The 20,535-nt window shown below is 51.0% G+C and overlaps 1 protein-coding gene across 1 annotated transcript; it reads left to right on the top strand.

Moving 5' to 3' along the window:
• The first annotated feature begins 4,747 nt into the window (after positions 1–4,747).
• Positions 4,748–20,402, top strand: FCMR (Fc mu receptor). The gene is made up of 8 exons (XM_046683059.1): positions 4,748–4,876; positions 11,329–11,664; positions 12,431–12,556; positions 13,507–13,717; positions 15,142–15,272; positions 15,615–15,773; positions 16,183–16,241; positions 18,313–20,402. Exons 1-8 carry the CDS (start codon positions 4,840–4,842, stop codon positions 18,487–18,489), a joined length of 1,236 nt encoding a protein of 411 aa, XP_046539015.1. The 5' UTR covers positions 4,748–4,839; the 3' UTR covers positions 18,490–20,402.
• Positions 20,403–20,535: the final 133 nt, after the last annotated feature.

The following is a 20,535-nucleotide window of genomic DNA, read 5'->3' as shown; positions in this document are numbered from 1 at the left end:
TGAGGTGGGATTTCCGACAAGTTAAAAAGTCACCAGTTTGGGGAATGTATTAATTTTCTAGGGCTGCTGTACCAAAGTACCGCAAACTCGATGGCTTAAAACAACGGTGATTTATTCTCTCACAGTCCTGGAGGTTAGAAGTCTGAAATCAAGGTGTCACAGGGCTGGTTCCTTCCGCACTCTCTGAGGGGAGGGTCTGTTCGTGCCTCTCTCCTCGCTTCACATGGCAGCCAGCAATCCTTGGCGTTCCTTGGCTTGTAGCTGCATCTGTCCAATCTCGGCCTCCGTCATCGCACGGTGTTCTTCCCATGTGTCTCTGTGTCCTTACATAACCTTCCTATAAGGACACCAGTCATTGGATTTAGGACTCAGCCCAAACCAGTTTGACCTCATCTTAACAAATTAGATCCGCAAGGTTCCTGTTTCTAAATAAGGTCATATTCTGAGGTTCCAGATGGACGTGAATTTTGGAGGGACACTTTTCAGCCCAATACTGACAATCATCTATAGGGTTGATGTCGATAAACTGATCAGCAATGATCAATGTCCAACAACCATTCAGAGAGCTACTCAAATATTTCTGATGACAAAAAAATCTTCCTCAAGTTCTTGAATTATCTTGATTTTTTTTCTTTTTAAAAATCCATTATGTAATAATGACCACACCTTACTAAGGCCCAGTAGCAGCTTAGAGTCTGTTTATGGCAGTTGATTTTGGTTTGTAAAGCCAAGGCATATGTATATGTCATTTGCCCAAGACTTTCCCAAGACTCAGGACATCTCTCCTAAGAACAGTAGACAGCAGAGAGGAGCTGACTGGGATACGGTCTGTGAAGCTGGTCCCCAAGGCTGAGAAACAAGTAGAATTCACCCCCTGCCACGCTTCTCGGAAATAATGAACTCTATTAGGAAGTCTGTGCAATAAAAGCAATGAGAGATCATCTCAGAAAGACTACATATCTAGGTAGACAGAGGGCACAATGAGAGAGAAGGTGTGAGACTGAGACCATGGCCCCCAGCTGGCCAGGGAGCTAACACAGGAAGGGGAGGGAAGGAAGACAGTCAAGCTGTAAGATTCAAGCAGCTTTGGAGGCTTGGTGAGGCTCTCCTAAGGCTGATAAAGAAATGGGCAGCTAGTTCTCCCTCACTAGACCCAAAAGTCTTTGTTTAAATATGTGGAGGTTTGGGGGCCGGCTCCGTGGCTGAGTGGTTAAGTTCGCGCGCTCTGCTGCAGCGGCCCAGGGTTCGGACCCTGAGCGCGGACATGGCACCGCTCGTCAGGCCATGTTGAGGCAGCGTCCCACGTCCCACAACTAGAAGGACCTGCAACTAAGATATACAACTATGTACGGGGTGGGGTTGGGGAGATAAAGCAGAAAAAAAAAAAAAAGATTGGCAACAGTTGTTAGCTCAGGTGTCAATCTTTAAAAAAAATAAAAATATAAATATAAATAAATAAATAAAAATAAATAAATGTGTGGAGGTGACTATTCCAAAATCTAGATTTTTGCTGATAAATCACATTAAAATTCATCCAAAATTCCCACATATTTGGGTTCTAACTTTAGAATACCAACAGGAATATGACCATATTCAGGAATGAAGTCTTCCTCACCAAAATTCTACCATTTCTTGTAGCAGAAAGTCATGAGCAGGCTTACTGTGCAGGTTAACCTTCCCAAAGCTCCATTCCTGTGGAGCGGCTCACTCTGGGACAGGCGAGCCTGTGGTCCAAGTTCTTGGAAAGAGCAAACCGCAACATGCCTAAGCCAGGTGCCTCTACCTGGGTGGGCTTCCTGGTGAATCCAGCAGGCAGGGGGATTCTCATGGTCTTTCTTTGGGGAGAGCAGTGTTGAGTCATGGGAGGTGCCAGCGGAGGATCTCTACCCTCAGTCCAGGAAGGCCCAGGAGATGGCCCTTTGGAGCCTGGCCACATGGGGGTCAAAGTAGGGTGATGCAGTAACTGAGCAGAACCCATAAGGATGGCCTCTGCCCTAATGAGCACGGCCAGTCTCCACTGCCCTCATGCTATGTTCCAGGCACCGTGCTAAGCCCCTGTAATGCTGATCTCATGCAATCCTCGCAACAACCTTATGAGAAACACTCTTCTTATCCCATCTGTAACATAGGGAGGATAATAAAACCTAAGTGATTATGGAGAGTAAACGAATTTACCTAAAAGACTTACAACAGTTCCCGGTAGATCTGGCATTATTTCCTCCACCTGCCTGTCATTGGGCCCTGAATTTTTTCCACTTGGTTCATCCCTTCCTGTCAAGCATTGGCTCCAGAGGCCGTCAGCCATCCAGCCCCCTCCCTGTCAGTGTGCTTCAGCTTATCAGACCTTCTCCTGGGAGCAGGAGCACCAGGGCCAGACAGCAGCCCTGTGAGTCAGAAAGGAGAATTTTAGACGAGGAAAAGCAGAGGGAGAAGACAATAAGGACAGCAAACTTTTCCCCCTTGGCAAGTTAGCCGGGGGGCAGCCTTCCCTTGCGGCCCAACCCCCAAGACCCTGGGGCAACACCCGAAGGCAGAGACTGGTCAGGCCTAGATCTCAGACTCCAAACATCCACTTCCCACCTGGCAGGCCTCGGACCCCTAATTCTTGCTCTCAACAAACCCAGTGTGATGTTTCTAAGGGTTTTATTTGGGCCACACGTGTTGTGAAAATCTCTCCCCATCACTCTCATCCCACACATCCCCAGCACTGCCTGGCAGGCCCAGCCACAATGCAGCCAACACTCATCTTCATAGACACACTATTCGCACACATAATGTGTTCACACTCATGCACCACACATTCACACACTCACAACACATTCACACACTCACACAACACACATTCACATGTCATAAAACACACATTCACACACTCAGCCACACATCACATATTCACACACCACATACCACATACACATTACACCACACATCATACCTTCACACACTAAGATATCACACATACCACACCACTCCTCACAATGTTACACACAACACACACTTCACACCCACACACTCACACATCATAGTCATATACCATTCGCCACTCACATATCATACACCACACACCCATACATTCACACTCACACACTCTCACATCCACAGTCACACACACATCACGTTCATTCATTTATTCTCTCTCTCTCAAGGCAATCCCACCAGATGGTAGAGCCCAGCTGTGTGACAGCTGCAGGGCATTGGGAAGAGCCCCACAAGCAGGAAAGGATGAAGACTGGTCAGAGCTGAGACCTCTAGCAGTCATTCACGCTACCCAGAGGCCTGAGACATCTGAGACCCAGAGGCCAGAGGCCTGAGACACCTCGGCCCAGTGGCGGCTGAAGGAAATCACAACTACAGCTCCTCTGGCCTGGTGGGGACCCAGAGACGGGTGGGCAGGGCAAGCTGCCCGCCCCCACGCACTTCCTCTGCACCTGCTCAGAGCCTCACATTCCACTTGCACTGCGGATGTTCTCATTTTGTGTTTTGGAGAGCGCATGACAAGTCTGGTGTGAGGGGCCAGTGGGGCTCAGCAGTCACAGGACTGCTCAGGAGACAGAGGCACTGCCGGCCACAACCCCCTGAAACGGTGTGGGAATGGCCTGAGTCTTCTGTGGGCACAAGAGGCCGTAGGGCCTGGAGGTGAGGGCCCTGGGAACCCACCCACAATGGAACATCCAGGAACGAAAACCTCCAATAAGTAACAGCCCCACACATCACCACCCTGAAGGGTCTCAAAGCACTTCCACAACCACAGTTCCTGCTGGGCCTTGTGAAAGCCCCATGTGGCAGGCAGGGCAGGGACCACCCATATTTTATCAATGAGAAAACTGAGGCCCAAAGCTGGGACGTGCCCAGCCAGGACCAGAACCCAGGTCTTCTAACGGGAACCCAAAGCTCTTTCCACAACACCTCACGGCTGCCTCCACGTCTCTCTCTTCTCCATCAGTCACTGGGCCTCACCTGGGACCCTGGGGGTCCTCAAGGATAGCTCTGCCAGGCTGTTGTGACTTTAGGAGAGTTGCTGTGTGACCTGTCACATCCTCTCCTGGCATTGTCCCTGTGGTCACTGGACAGCGGCCTGGGCCCTTGCCAGAGGGCAGCGCCTTGGGGAGGTGTTTGAGGGAGATGAGAGGTGACAGATCTGAGGTGCTGGGCGAGCTGTGGCCAGGACTCCAGGAACAATGTTCTGCAGAGGGAATGCCAGGGATCATCTCGTTCCACCTTCCCTTTCTAGACAAAGAAATCGAGGTTTCGAGAAAGGTAGTGAATTGCTCAAAATCCATACTTAGTGTTTCCACATAGTAGGTGCTCAAAAATATTTGTCCAGTGAGTTCAAGGGCTACAACCAGTACTTTCTGACGTCAGGCCCAAGATTCTAGCCACACAGCCTTCCTCAGATGGAGAAAACTGGGAACGAGGCTCCTTTATCCTGAAGACAGGGATAAATCAAATGACCCTGGCTCCGAAGTCAACGAATCTACCCAAAGCATGAGAGGCCCCCCTAAGAACAAGTGCCCGAGGCAAGGAAATTTCGTATCATGCTCATCGTTTCTGATAGTCTTCAGGAATTGCCTAGAGGTCCTTTGAACCCTGGGGACCCATTCTCACTCAACACAACATGTTTTCTCAGTTCCTGACTTCCGCTGTGGTTTGCTGGTATTTTCTTTTTTAGAAAAGAGTAGTTGGCAAACAAGATGGGTTGTCATTTCCTCATTTTCAAGCCCCGCTCCTCGTGGGACCCAGAAATCTCTTTCAAGCCCCCGATTGTGAGGGTTCCGGCTGGGCGCCAGGTCTCTGCCCCTCTGCGGGGCTCTTGGATGGCACCCTGCTCTGGAAGGAGCCATGGACCTCTGGCTTTGGTCACTTTGCTTCTTGCCAGGTAGGTGCTGCGGGGAAATGAGGTTTGAACCGGCCTCAGGTCGCGGAATCACTGATGGATAGATTTAGTTGGAAACCAGTCCCGAGGGCAGGACAAGGACAGGGGCAGGGTGCGCTGTTAGGGGTCTCTCCACTCCTGCTGGTGTCCCTCTCTCCACTCCAGACACGTCTCCTGTTTAGCTCAGGTGTTGACTCTTAAGAGCTGAAGATGTCGCCTCTCCCCTGGTTAATATGGGTTCTTAAAGCAAGCGCCTTCAAAGTTCTTTCTTCTTAGCTCTACCTTCTCTTTCTTTGGATCTCTTTCACTCCTGATTTTCAACTTTCCACTCTAAATGAAGACTCTCTAATCCATTCGGTGGCCCTAATCCATTTCCTGAGTTCCATATCTCAATTTACAACTGTCTCCTGGGCACCTCCACTTCCATATCCCACCAAGATCTGAGATGCAACGTGCCTAACACCTTACTTCAAGTTCCTCATTGGTCACCATCCAAACCAGCTACTCTGTCCGTCTGAACTATCTCTGACATCAGCCACAAAATGCCAGAATGGCTTTTTACCACCTCTTCCCATTTATCCGCACCCAGACTTTGACCTAATCAATGGCTAATTCATGTAGTTTCTAGATTTGCACTTACCAGGATGAGAGTGATTACAGCCTCTACTAGAGAGGTGACAGAGGGAATGGAAAGGAAAAGAACACACAGTCATCTCTTAACTGTCTTTCCCACTTCCTCCAACTTGACCTGCCTGTAGCTCCAGATTAATCTTCCTAAAGCTTGACTCTAATCATGGGATTGACCTCCCCAACAAACTTCAATGGGTCCTACTGCCTGCAGAATTCAATACAAACTCCTGCCTTGTGCTCCCGTTATGCTCTAAGCTTGCCACACTCCTCAGCACTTCCAGACAAACAAGACTCGCCTTGAACATGTGCTAGACATTCTTGCCGCCAAGCCTTTGCTCATGCCATTCCTTCTGCCAGGAACATCCTTCCTCTCACCTCCATCTTTTATGGGTACTTCAAAGTCCATCTCAACCTCCCCCTCCTTCTTGTACACTTTCCAGAGTGCTCTATTCTGAATCCCAATAGCTGATCCCATTCTGCCTTGTATTGTGGGTCAGGGTACGTCCATCGTATGTTGTTATTTAGTTTCCTGAGGGTCAAAATGGTTTTTATTCATACTTGCTTTCTTTGTGATGGCTTGAGTATGGAAGAAAGTCAAATGTTTGTTGAGTCAAAGATTGAAAAGCCATAAAAGCCCAAGAGAATGTTTTAATGAAATATCAGCCTCTGAGAGATACTAGGACAAACGTGAACGCAATATGGTTAACTAAACTGAGGTCTGAGAAGGAAGAGGGGTTGGGTAGGAGTGGAAGATCTCCAGGAGTGAAGGGAGCCTCACTCATAGCACCACAGTCTGTCCTGGACAATACCACCATTCTAGCTGGACCAGAGAGGTCCCTGCTCTGGGCCCGGTCCTTCTTCATTTGTGCCCATCCCCACAGGATGAAGAGTCCACAGGCCCAAGGGGATGTGCCCACCCCAAATCCACACCTTCACCCCCTCTTCTAGACCTCAAATTCCCTGTCCAAATGACTCTGAGCCCACTTTTAATGACTGTGTGAGTCTCTATCCTGCGTCTTCTATCCTAAGGTGACCCCTTGGCCTATAAAAGGGTGGCCACAGGCGGCTTTTTGCGAAGGGGATGGATGGAGCTTGGACATGCAAGCTGGGTAATCCACCATATGTACACCAGGAAGCTTGTGGTGTGGGCAGGAGCCAGGGGTAAGAAAAAAAGAGGAGATAGAGCAGAGGCTGTGGGCAGGAAGCTTGGGGCCATTTTTCCCTGCACGGCCATGTTTTAGAGAGGACATCGAAGGAGTGTGTGAATTTGTCAAGATAGGGGGATAGAACCTTCTTTATTCAACAGTTCATTAGCTTGATTTATTTTAAAATATTTAGACACATGATATTTGGGCCTTTATTTGTATTCCTGCCCCAGGTCCTGCAAGTGTTAGGGTTGTCCAGGTCCCAGAGCCCAGTACATGAGGCACAAGCCATTGACCACATTGCCAGGAGCCCTCAGTGGAGTTCCATAATAAAGCAAGGCAGTAGCGCACAGTGTAGACTTCCAGATCTTTCTTACCTTGACCCATAATAACAATAATACACATACTTGATGTTGTGACCCACCATACACACAGATACACACACACACACACACACACACCCCCCTAAATCTTTTCTTGATTCGTTAATATGGGCATGAGTTTTGGGCTTCAGCAGTTGGATGGATGTTGGTGCTGTTCTCTGAGATGGGAAGAGCTTGTGAAGGAAGTTTTTGGAAGAGAAATCAAGAGTTCTTTCCTTTTTTGCCACTCTAAGTCTGAAACATATCTTAGATATTCAAGTGGAGTCCAAGTGAAGATACTAGAAAGGCAAGTCTGGAGCTCAGAGGTAAAGACAAGACTGGAAATACAGGTTTTGGTGAAAACTATATAGAGTTGGCACTAAAAGCCATGCGAGCAAATGAGCTATTGTGGGAGAGAGAGAGGGAGGACAGAGAAAAGATCAGGCCCAGTACCAGGCCGGGGGAGCCCAGCCTTGAGAGGTGGGTAGAGAAGAAGTAAGCACAGAGATTGGAAAGGAACAGCCATTGATAGCGTGGTATCAGGGAATCCACGAGAAGAAAGTGTTTCACGATGAGAGGGCTCAGTTCGTCAAATGCTGCTGAGAGGGCAAGTAAAGTGAAGACAAAGAAGTAACCATCAAAGGTGGCAACAAGGAGCATTTTGGCGACCTTGAACAGAGCAGTTTCAGTGGAATGTTGGAGGCAAAATTCTGCCAGGTGTGGGTTGAAGAGGATTGGGAGATACGGAAGTGGATTCAGTGATTTTGATGATTTGTTTGGGAAAGAGAGCAGAAGAGGGTGACAGCTGAAGGGGAAGAAAAGGTCCACGGAGGTGTCCACATAGGCAAGATCAGAGCATGCCTATGAGCTGTGGTGACACCAAGAGAGAAGAAACCAGTGAGGCAGGGAGAGAAGGGATCAATGCAGAAGAGAAGTTCTAAACAAGGCGAGCAGGCGGGACGCTGGATACAGGCAAAGGAATGGCTTTTGAGAAGAGAGGGGACATTCCATTCATTGCGACAGGACATAGGGCAGACAGCAGGCCTGGACACACATGGGTTAGTGCATGCACAAGTGGGAAGTTGAGTAGGCTTTTTCTCACCGTTTTTAAAATATCCATGCTCCCTCTGATAAACATAAAAATCTCAGGCCAGCCCCCTCCTCCAGAGATTTTCCTGGGACTCGAGTTGATAGGGTCCTCATCACCACGCTCACCTCGAAAATCACCGCTACCCAGAGTCCAGAGTCCAGCATCTGTCTCCAGAGCACCAGCCAAGGCCTTGTGGGTCTTTACCTTATTTTGCATTATGAAAACTACACAGCTCTTTCTTTCACACTCCAAGCATATTTATATCCAATTATATATCAAGAGTGACTTTTTACGCCACACATACCCCTCTCCCTTCCCGCCACCACTGAAAACCGTCCCCAATTTAGAGATTAATGTCACTTACTTAGTAGTCTCTCTAAAACATCAGTATCAAACAGAAGGGTTCCTTTAGATACCTTGTAAAGGTTACTTAGTTTCCTGAGGGTCAAAATGGTTTTTATTCATACTTGCTTTCTTTGTGATGGCTTGAGTATGGAAGAAAGTCTTTCTCTCTCCCCAGAATCATTTGGAAATGTAGTATATAACCCAGGATTGCAAAAATTCAAGGGCACCTGGGATGCTTGTTTAAAAATGCAGATTCATAGGCCCCACCCTGTCCAGATATAATCCCCATGCCTAAGGGTAGGACCCGGTCATCTGCATCCTCGCAAGTTCTTCCCCGTGGAGTCTACGCACACTGTGCTAAGGTCTTCACCAGGAGGTTATATCTACCTTTTCTCTGGGAAATCTGCTTTTCTAAGCCTGGAGGGTCGATTAGAAGCTACTGTGGACTCCGAGGAGAGCTGGGGTCTGGTCACTTTCACATCGCCACTCAGTGCTTCCCTGGGACCAGAGCTCAGCGTACCAGCTGCTTTCTTGTGCTTCATCCATCCAGCGTTTACACAATGAGGGTCTTACTCAGCTCGGGCTGCTGTTACAAAATACCAGAGACTGTGTGGCTCAAACAACACATAGTTATTTCTCTCGGTTCCAGAAACCAGAAGTTCAAGATCAAGGTGCTAGCAGATTCTTGGTGAGAATCTGTTCTCTCAGTTCTTGGTGAGGGCCCTCTTCCTGGCTTGCAGGCAGCTGCCATCTCCCTGTGGGCTCACATGGGCTCCTCTTGTGCACATGGAGAGGATAAGGACATAATCCCATTCGAAGGCCCCACCCTCATGACCTCATCTAACCCTAAGTACCTTCCAAGGGCCCCACCTCCTAATATCATCCATTGGGGGTCAGGGCTTCAACACATAAATTTTGGGGGGATGCAAACATGCTGTCCATAACAGAGGATCTGGGCAAGCCAGGGGTTTGCCAGAAGCTCCTCCCTGAGCAGAGTGAGGCTGCTGAAGGTGTCTGCACAGGTGATGACCCCTCTCTGCTCTGTCTTGCCCCTGCCCGTTTTACAGCATCTCGCTCTTGGGAAAGCGGCATTCACACCTCTTTCTGGCTGGGTTCATCCAAAAATATTCGTATGTTCACTCTCAGGTGCCAGGCTTTACACACAGGTGTGGGCCATCTGGACACACAGGGGCCTCCCCGCCCCTTGATGGGGTCATTGACTTGGAATGGGTCACCCTTCCCTCACCACGTTCCAGTCACAAGGTTCCCTCACACGTCTGTCCCCCTGGACTTAAAGCAGTGCTGGGCTATTCAAGTGAGGGTCTCCCAGTCAGCACTCACGTGCCTGGCTGGCCCCTCTGTTTCTCCCACATGTCAACACTAGCTACATTTTCTGTCTTCACTCGCTCTGTAGATGCGGCTCCTCTCTAACCTCCTCCACTCTGACCTACGCCCCATAGCTGTCTCTACCTTTAGTGCCATCCACGTTCTTCCGTCTCCCCAGAACGTCCTCCTCAGGTCTCTCTGCTCATCCAGAAGCCTCAAGCTTCTTTTCTTGACTCTCCTCATTTTGCCAAACTCCTTGGAGCTATTCTTAACGTGTGTTCTTGGGATGAATTTCAGGATGTTTGTGACCTTCTCTACACCCCGTAAACATGCCATGTTCTCGCTCACATCCCAGCCTGTATGGAGGCTGTTCTCACTGTCTGGAAAGGTCTCTCCTCCTCTGCCCTTGTGCCCCCAGCCCTACGCCAACACACACGCTTCACCCTATGAACGCTTTTCCCAGAAACACGCAGACAGTTATTGAGACCCACTCAGTTGACAAGCAACCATGCCTGGCCTTACCCCCTTCTCCAGCTGGCTCATGTGTTAGACCTGCCTTCTCTCAGCCAAAGCACAAGCTTTTTGATGTCAGGGACTCATGAACCACATCTTTTATTCCTCCCTGCCTCACATCCTCCTCCCACCCCAGGACACATACAGTGTGCACACCCCGTGCACACACGTGCACACACTCATATCCACCCTTACTTTCCCTCTATGTCCCTACTTCAGTGAGGACAAGCATCATTCTCTCAGTTGCCCTCCATACGCAGTCGTTCAGGTCACAAGATGCTACTAGACATCACCTCTTCCAGAAAGCCCTCCCCAAACTCCACATCCGTCTCCTACAGCTGGGATCAGGTGCCCAGCTCGCTGCTTCCCGGGAGCCTGTGTGTCTCTGTCAGGGGCTTATGACACTGTGCTGGAGTGGCTGTCTGTTTTTCTCACCCTCTGTGTGGGGAGGATGCTAGCTATATTACTGTCACATGAAAGGCAATCCATGAATGCCGCTGAGCGACTTAACACAGAGAACGCAGGGTGAAGGCTGTTCTGGCTGAATGGACCCAAGCAAAGCAAAGCTGGACAGAAAAACCTGTCGCGGCAACACTGCGCCATGCCTCCCAACGCCACACTGAAGTCACTTAGGGGTTAGGTGCTGTCGGGGCCCCACAGCATATTCTCTCTCCTTGGAGTGGGATAGTGGTTTTGACTATATTCTCAGGGGTGGTGTCTGGGACCTCATGGGTTTGAGTTTGGTGGTGAGGCTAACGGTTATGTTAAGGCCTGGGCTGGGGAGAGGTCTGGCTGAGACACGAGCTTGGGCCTAGGGCTGTGGATGGACGAAGAGCTGGACTGAGGACATAAATAGGGGTGGGTGAGGGAAGAATCTGCGGATGAGGCTAGGACTGAGGTCAGGGTAGGGCTGAGGCCAAGGGCTGGCTGAGGCCTGGGCTGATGACGGGCATGCGACTAGATCTGGGGATGAGTGTGAGGTCGCTGAAGGTGGGATGTGGCTGCAGATGGGGCTTCCTTTACATTAACTCCCTCTCCCTGCAGTATCGGGCGCTCTGAAGATCCTCCCAGAAGTCAAGCTGGAGGGAACGCTGGGCGGATCTGTTACCATCGAGTGCCCACTTCCTGTGACGCGTGTCAGATTATATCTCTGCCGGCAGATGGCTGGATCTGGAGCATGTGCCACCGTGGTGTCCAACAGTAACTTTGTCAAGAAAGAATACAAGCACCGAGTCACCCTGACGCCATGTCCAGACAGGAATCTGTTCCTAGTGGAGGTGACAGAGCTGACCAAAAGTGACAGTGGAGTCTATGCCTGTGGGGCGGGCACGAACACAGACCTGGGCAAGACCCAGCAAATCACCCTGAATGTCAACAGTGGTAGGTGCCCCAGCTGATGGAGGCTCAGCCCACCCAGAAAACGCTTCCACTCAGGAAGGCTGGAGCAACCATCCCACTGTAGCAGTCCCTCCAACTCTTACGCTATTGCCATATTAGCTAGTCCGATGATAACTGGGATTTGTACAGTTGAAACCTCATAGAGTCAATTAACTTCATGGCCCACAGAATTTTCTACCCAAACTGGATGAAAGGAACAAGATAATGCAATAACCTTTGGTTGCACTGTATTCCTCCTACCTAGAGCTGGGTGGGGTGGGCGGTTGAGATTGAAGAGAGGCTCTGAGACTGGAGGAAATTGGAAGAAAAGGACATAATTGTCCTATATAATTGTCCCATGAGAAACATCAGGGACAAATATAAAGGAAAGGTGGTCATTTTTCAGGCCACATTTGTAGGCCAAACTTGTGACTTTATGATCCGACCCTTTCCTTATTTCTGCTGACCTCTGCCTTCCTCCTTCTCCCCACTGACTTCCTCACTCATAAGCAGCACTAATTCAACAACCTGGAATCTCAGTGGCCTCTGACGGTCCCGCAGGGAATGTTGGCTGGGGTAGGGTGAAAGAGTATTGCCTTCAGGGAAGCCTCCAGCCTGGTTCTTTCCCTGCTCCTCTTGGTGGACCCCACCCTCGTCCCCTCACTGCCATCCACCCTGGCTGAGTCAGCTTCAGCTTATACCACAGTCCCTGCCCCAGGCCTCGGCTTCCTCCTAGAGCCCACCCATGTGTTCCTCTTGCCTCCAATAGAGTACGAGCTGCTCTGGGAAGAGGAGTCGATGCCTGAGCTTCCACAATGGTTCCGTAGATTTCTAAACATGCCAGTACCTCCTTGGTTCCAGACGCCTGCACATGCTTTTGAATTCACAACCAAAGGTCAGTTCACCAAAGCTAGGGTAGGAGAGGTGGGAGAGATGCTGGGGCATTGTGAAAATTGAGGAGGGGGAACCCCTTCAGTTCATAGAGGGGTTGGCAGAGCAGAGCTGAGTCTGAGATGTGTATTTCCCTGCCTTCAGAGAGGGCAACTCCCGGAGATCTGCCTTCTAGCCTTCAAATCCATGGACACTCAGCAGTAGTTGCAGAACTCACACATCACCAGTGGGCGGCAGCACAAGCAATGAAGTTTGTGCTCCATTCACAAAATCCAGCTCTTTGGTGAATGACTGCGGAAACAAGACTGGGCCACTGTCCCAGCCAGAGGTCGTCATGCCTCCTGCTCCGCATAGGGCTGTCTTCCACTCGCTGGCATACAGTGACTTTGACAACTCTATTTTGCAATAAAAAGATTAATGATAATTATATTGATGAGACCTTTACATTTCTCTACATTTTCCTGTCTTAAATGCGTTTTGACATGCCATATTTCCAACATATGCTCACATCTATCCCGCGAGGTAGATATACTGATGAGCCTTTTTACACTAAAGGACCCTGCTGGGTGCCAAGAGGGACAGGGTAACTGAGCTCATCACATACCCAAGGTTGTGGCAGACAGCTGTGGGATGGGCAAGGAAAGACAAGCACACAACCACAGCACAAGGCAGAGTGGGGACTGAACTACAAACAAGGCCTTCTCCACGCTCTGAGGAGGGCAAGCACTTCTGCCTGGGAAGTCAGGGAAGGCCCCTGGGTGTTTGAAGCAAATAAAGATAGAATTTACTAGGTGTGGATGGCATGCTAAGAAGGCATTCAGGCTATGAGGACTGCAAGAACAAAGGCAGTCGAGATAAAAGGGAAAAGTGTATTCAAGAGGGACATGGAGGCCCAGTCCTGCTGGAGATAGAGTGTGTGCACGGGAGGTCACTGTTTCCTGCTATCTCCTGCAGTAACCACACCAGCTCAAAGGACGGAGACCCCTCTAGCACACCACTCCTCTCCCACCACCCTAATCACCCACCGTCCTCGAGTTTCCAGAGCATCTTCAGTAGCAGCTGCCAAGCCCACAACCCCCCGGCCATCTACTGCAGCCTCAAAGACCTCAGCTCTCAGGCGCCAGACAGCCAGCTACACCCACCACAACAGGCTCCACAGGCAGAGGTAAGAGGCCTCTCCCATCCAGGAGGGGCTAGAAACTAGGCAAAGTAGTCTAGAGTCAGGAGAGCCACTGAGACCTTCCTGAAATGTCTACCAGTTGAGACCTTTCTTGGCTTTGCCTCTAGAAGGCCACTGTGAAATACACTGCCTATGAGTATAGCACTCATTAGTGCCATTAACAAGAACACACTCATCAATGCCCCAGCAGGATTCCTGTAGAAGTGAGACCCAATCCTTCAGTCACTCGGCATTTATTCAGATCTGTTTTGTTGGGGAAGAACTAAGCAAGAATAAAATTAGCTACTAAACTGTCAACTGTTAAAACTACTTTCATGTATCTCCTTTTACTTTTTCAATGTGGCTACTAGGAAGTTTAAGATCGTATAGGTGGCTCACACTGCATTCTGTTGGACAGCACCAGTCCAAAGGCTGGCGTGCAACCCAAGCCAGTGCTGCAATGGACAGCATTAGAGCAGACTTCAGAGAAAATCCATAATAATTGGAATTACTTTTACCTAAGCAAAAACAAACATGGTAGTTAGGAAAGGGACCTCCAACATCATTTGGGTTTTATCGATGAGGAAATTGAGGCCATGAGAGCTAAGCAGTTTCAAATAGAATCAGAACTCCTGACTACTAGTTTAGAAAATTACACCAGCCTGCCAGTGAAGAATTCAAGTCAATTCGACCAATGTTTTCTTAGTGTCTACCACGTGTGAGGCATTGTTCTATGTCCTGAAAATGTAAAAAGACAAAAACATGCAATATCTGGATCTTATTAACTAATGCAAGGCTGACTCTGATAAGGGTTGTAATGGGTATGAACACAAGAACTGGGGACAGAGAGAAACTTAATTCTGGTTTACCATGATTGGGGAAGACAAGAGGACGTATGCACCGACCTTTGAGGAAAATAAGATTTCAATATGTAGAGAAAATGGAGGGGAGACCTTTTAGGCAGAGAGAGCACCACGAGAAAAAAAATCCTCTTTTCCACAGTGATAAGAAACTAACCCATTTAATATTTGCGATAATCTTGTGAGGCAACTGAGGCAGAGAGAGGTGGAAGGGAACTGACGTTTACCGACTGCTGCTATAGGCCAGGCACATTAAGTTCTTTACGTCCACTATTTTGTTTTATCCTTTCACAGTTCTGTGCAACAAGTTTTACTATACCATTTACCAGGCCTCAGAGAAGTGAGGAGACTGGTTCACGACTGCACAGCCAGTAAAAAGCTGAACCTCAGTTTGAATGCAGGTGTCCTGACTCCATAGACAAGGCTGTTTTGGGGGAAGGGCAAGAATTGTGTTAACAAATGGACAAACCTGTGAGTAATCTCCAGAAAAGTTGGCCACTCGAGAGTGCTGCCGTCAACCTCCCTCCCTCACTGACCTCTTCCTCCTCTCTCTCTCTCCTTCCTCCTCAGAGGCTTCCACCATGGCCTGGGGTCCAGAACGGAAGAGCAAGGATTTCACATCCTGATTCCCACCATCCTAAGCCTCATCCTGCTGGCGCTTCTGGGACTGCTGGTGAAGAGGGTCATTCAAAGGAGGAAAGGTGAGCAGCTGGGGGCTCGGTTAGCAGAGCTGAGCTGCCCCAAGAGCCCAGAGCCTTAGGACCCCGGCTGGACCTCAGGGACGCTGAGGGGCTTTAGAGGAGCAGCCTGGGCTACGGGGAACGAGGGATGGGCGTCAGTGGTCTGGAAATGGGGACAAGAAGGAGAGCGGCCAGGGCTCTCTGGCCTTCAGGGGAGGGCAAGGCTGTGCCGCATACACTCTGTGCAGCTACACGGCAAGGGGGACGGAGACAGCCTCCAGTTTCCGAAGACCCAGGGCGAGGGAGCGAGGCACGGGCCTCTGACGCCATTCTCCTCTCTTTCCCTGGGACTCCGTCGAGAAGCGCTCTCCAGGCGGGTCCGCAGACTGGCCGTGAGGATGCGCGCCCGGGATGCCTCGCAGCGGCCCCTGTCGCAGCGGCCCCGCGTGTCGCCGCGGCCGCGCTCCCAAAACAACATCTATAGCGCCTGCCCGCGGCGTGCTCGGGCGGCGGACCAGGCGGGTGAGCAGGCGCGGGATACGCGGGGCGCGGGAGGAGGGTGGGGGAGATGAGCGGGCGGGGGATACGCGGGGAGCGGGAGGTGATTGGGGATGAGCGGGCGGGGGATACGCGGGGAGCGAGAGGAGGGGGGTGATGAACGGGGCGGGGATACGCGGGGAGCCGGAGGAGGACGAGGGGGATGAGCGGGCGGGGATACGCGGGGAGCAGGAGGAGGACGAGGGGGATGAGCGGGCGGGGGATACACGGGGAGCGGGAGGAGGGCGCGGAGGCGCGGGGAGCGGGGGCGGGCACGGCTTGGGCACCCTGGGGCGTCCCGCACCGCCAGCTCCATCTCCCGGGGCTCCTGGCGGGGCTGGAGGCGGGGCTTCCCCCGGCCCCGCCCTCACCTGGGCCTCCGGGTTCCCCTCAGGTGACGGCAAGGCCCCCCTCTCCGACCCCGGAGCGTCGGCGGCCTCCGCCCCGCCCAAGGTAAGCCCGCCCCGCCCCTGCTTGCAGCCGCGGCCGGAGCGGGGAGGCGGGGCCCCGCGCGCTTCCCGGAGCTGCCGCTCCGCCGAGGGCGCCGCTTCCCCAGCGGCTCCTGGGCCCGGCGTCGGGAACGAGGAGTATGTTTCTGGTCTGATGGTGTCGGGAGACTGCCTGCCGCCAGTGTGGCAGACCTGCTTTCCGGGCTTGCAGCCAAGCATTCCTCACGGGAAAGTGGGTGCTGAGTAGGGGATGGTAGACGGCGACCCTGCAAATACGGACGGGCTTTCCTGTGGAAGAGATTCGATTTTAGGAGGTCTTAAGGGGTGGATCCACCCAGTTTCACCTTACTCTGAGGGGAACGTTCGAGTAGACTCTAAGATGAGAAGAGGTAATTTGCCCATCCCCGGAGGCGGTTAAGCCTGGCCTCGAGGATGACTTAGCTGACGTCAAGATGTAGGCAGGATTCAACGCCTTGGGTGAGGAGGATTCCTCTGGAAATCAAGGAGTGGGCATAGGGAACTCATGTTTCTGTCGATGGCCATTGGCAGTTGGGCGAAAAGCCTTTCAACTATCCGTTCATCTCTGTTTTCCCAAATTAAGAAGAGAAAACGCTTTATTCTCTAAAGTAGCCCACAGTAGCTAAAACACTGTGACCTCAAGAACCAGGAAAACCTAAGTGTGGCAAATGTTGCTGTTTTAATTATGGTGTAGACCAAGCTAATGCAGCAAACCCTAGGCCACAGGCTCACAAGATGGAGGTCTGTTTCCTCTCCAGTGAAGGCAGGGAGCCAGGAAGCAGGGTCATCCAGGGACTCCAGCGCCGTCTGTCTGGTGGCTCCACCATCCCCTGGAGTCTTGCTTGGTCCGCAGTCCGTGCTCAATCGCAAGCGCCATGTCCGCAATCCAGCCCACAGGAGGGAGAGAGAGAAAGCTGCTTCCTTCAGACCATGACCCTGGAGTTTCACGCATCACTGCCACTCGCGTCCCGTTGGCCTGACTTAGTCATGGGGCCACACCTACCCTCAAGGGAGGCTGAGAAAGGCTGTCCCTGGCTGGGCAATTGTGTGCCTTGCTAAAAAGGGGAGAGCGATGCCCAGCAACAAGTAATGCTCTGTCACAGTCCCCTCCAGCTGCCTGAGCTCGCCCTGCCCACCTTTGCCAGAGGAGGCCCACAGGAGCTTACTAGCTCCAGCAGGACCCAGCCTCACTACCCTTACACGGGCCCTTTTCTTTAGACCTCCCCTGTGACCCCACACCCCCCCCCCCCCCCCCCCCGGGCCTGTTGCTCGCTCAGATATTACCCTTCCTCCCTGCTTGAAACTCTCATTCCCACTGTTAGGGACTAAAATCTTGATGGAACAAGTTTACAACAAGGTGCCTGTGATTAATAACTGAATATTTTAGACTTCGTAGGGAATATCTTAATTTCTTAAGCCAAATAAATTTATCTCAAACGATGAACTGTAACAGGCAGTCGGAGATGTATTGTTGAAGCAAGCTGCTGCTCATTTCCTTTCTGGTAAAGTACAAAAAGTAACATTTCTTTCAATGAGCACTTACTGAGTGCCTACTATGTTCAGGGGGCTGGACTTCCAGTTCTCAGCACTTGGGTGTAAATGTGTGACTCTCCCTACAACAGCCCTCTTGGGTGGATGTTACAATAATTGTGTCATGTTGGGGTCGTGACACAGCCTTATCCTCTGAGGACTGACCCACCTTGAAGGCGGATTATCCTGAGGTTTCTGTCTGGGGAAGGGGAGTTCCACTGGCCCATGTGGCCTGCCGCTTTGCCCCCCTCCACCACCCAGCCCCTTCCCGGAATGCACTGTCTTGCCACATCACGGCCTCTCTGAGCCCTTACAGAGGTGCAGGGCGTGGCTCGCCCTGCTTCTGAATGACTCCCTAAGAAGATGCATATTTACTCGATAAGTCACCCAGAGGGGAAACTCCGGCAGCTGGGTCACCTTCAGACCTGTGCTTGGCCACGTGATTTTAGCCTGCACCCCATTTAAGGCACTTTCTGCCCACATTAGATCTAAGTGTTTTCTGGTGATGCATCTTTGGTTGTTCCCAGGTGTCTGAAGCTCCCTGGCCCCAGGCCTCGTCTCTGAAGAGCAGCTGTGAGTATGTGAGCGTCTGCCGCCAGCCTGCAGCCATGATGGAGGACACCGGTTTAGAGGACTACGTCAACACTGCCTGCCTGACTCACGTCTCCAGCTGTCGCCCTGGGCCCAGACCTTTGTGCCACTGAGTCTTGTGTGTCCGCTGGTTTCCAGCACCTGCTCAGTATGTTTTTGGAGCCCTCGTTACCTCCCACATCCCTCCTTGAGTCTCGTTCCTGTCTGACTGCCCCCAGCATAGCCCTCTTGAGTGGATGTTAGAATAATTGTGCCATGTCGGGGTCATGGCACAGTCCCCGCTGCTCTTCTTACGCACCTTTGCAGCCCCCTGTGGTTTTCAGGTGGGCTCTGGGCATGCAGGGCGTTTGTCCAATGCCACCTGCTTCCTTTCCAAGCTGTGTGACAGGCTGTGGGATTTGCAGAGGGTCTTTGCTGCCCTGCTCTAGACCGTGTGGCTCGACCTTGGGCTACAGCTTAGGCACAGCTGTTGCTTCTGGAACCCTCCCCAGGCTTGGGCTTCACTCCAGTAGAAGGCCCCTGGATTGCACCATGAGCTGAGAGGGCGCCTGGTAAACACCCCTGTCAACATCTTTGCCCTCATCTTAGGGCCGGCACTTACTAGTGAGCTTCTACTCATCTTGAATCCTATGTTAAGGGCAATTAATTTTGATGTGATGAAGAGTTCTAAATTTTCAGAGCTGTGCTTGTTAGTGTTATGTGTGTGTGTGTATATATATATATATCTCCCTAAATCCTCTTTACTCTCTCTCCTCCCTTGATGCTGTTAAGTACCCCGACCCCAGAACTTCTTGTCTTTTAGAAATAGAATTGGTTTTGTCATCTCTTTACCCTTCTTCCGTCACCTAGCACTGATATTTGTGCACTCATCATTTTTTTTTATTTTTAAAAGCCCCCTAGTACATAGTTGTATATTCTAGTTGTAGGACCTTTTGGTTGTGCCATGTGGGATGCTCAGCGTGGCCTCATGAGTGGTGCCATGTCCATGCCCAGGATCCAAACCGGTGAAACCCTGGGCCGCTGAAGCAGAGTGTGAGAACTTAACCACTCGGCCACGGGGCCAGCCCCTGTGCACCCACCTTAACATTGGTCTATTTTAGCCATCCAAAACCTTTACATCTCTCTGCTTTCTGAAGTGCACCTCATCTCTGTGCCAGTTCCAGGTCATTTGTAGCAAGGTGGGGAAGGACAGTCGTCTGGATTCCTGGAGGGCCAGGGCCTCTGCAGCACTTGGATCATGGGAGAAGAGACAGCCCACCTCCTACATAGACTCTTTCTCTTAAGATTTCTGAGCAAAGGCATAGCAGACATTCTATCTTTGGCTTGAAGTCAACTCCAGAGTTCATCCAGAGCTTGAGACTAGAGAATGCCCAGTCTTGCCACGAGGAAGAAGCCCTTTCCCAGACACCCAGCTCAGCCTCACTGGGCACCTTGTCCAGAAATAGAAAGGAAAGGCAGCCAGACTTGAGGTCCCTGCCTTTTCTTAGCAGGGAATGTCATCACAGACTGGACAGTACAGCAGTACGATGACACCGCTGGCAGTGCCAGACGGACACTGGCACCTCTCAAGTGGCAGATAAGGGAAGAATGAGTGGGCTAAGAAAGGAGGGCACCAAGGGGAAGGGATGGTGGGAGAGTGGGGTGGGGAGTGCGGGCAAGAAATGAAGTGTTCAGTGAGAGCCTGCTTTGTGCTGGGCATTTGGCCCACATCACACCTTTTGTCGTTTGTATTTCAAACGGTGCGCCTCGCCCCCAGCCCAGTGCTCTGTTCCTGCAGATGTCACAACAATGTGATTTCCATGCCCGAAAGTTCAACTTCACATCTCAGCACCCCTCATGATTCCTCAGCAATTCAAAGACAGGCAAAAAATCCAGTTTATTAAGCATTTGCCAAGCACCTGTCCACTGCCCCATGCAGTGGCCAGGATTGTGGTGGATAAAAGAGAAGCAAGGGGTGTCCCTGCTGCCTTCACAGAACTTACAGTCTCACCAATAAATATGGCATCAGTTAAAACACTGACACGAATTAAATAGAGTTGTAATAAATATAAGAATCTGCTTGTAGATTATTCACAGCATCCAAGGGAACCTTCCGTGGCTGTCTTTGGGGCCACTTAAAGAATGAAGTCTTTGAGGATAAGCCTGGGCCAAGAACGGGG

This window comes from Equus quagga, chromosome 13 (genome assembly GCF_021613505.1).
Source record: "Equus quagga isolate Etosha38 chromosome 13, UCLA_HA_Equagga_1.0, whole genome shotgun sequence".
Taxonomy (NCBI): domain Eukaryota; kingdom Metazoa; phylum Chordata; class Mammalia; order Perissodactyla; family Equidae; genus Equus; species Equus quagga.
The sequence above is the reverse complement of the archived record's forward strand: the minus strand, read 5'-3'. Positions and strand labels throughout refer to the sequence as shown.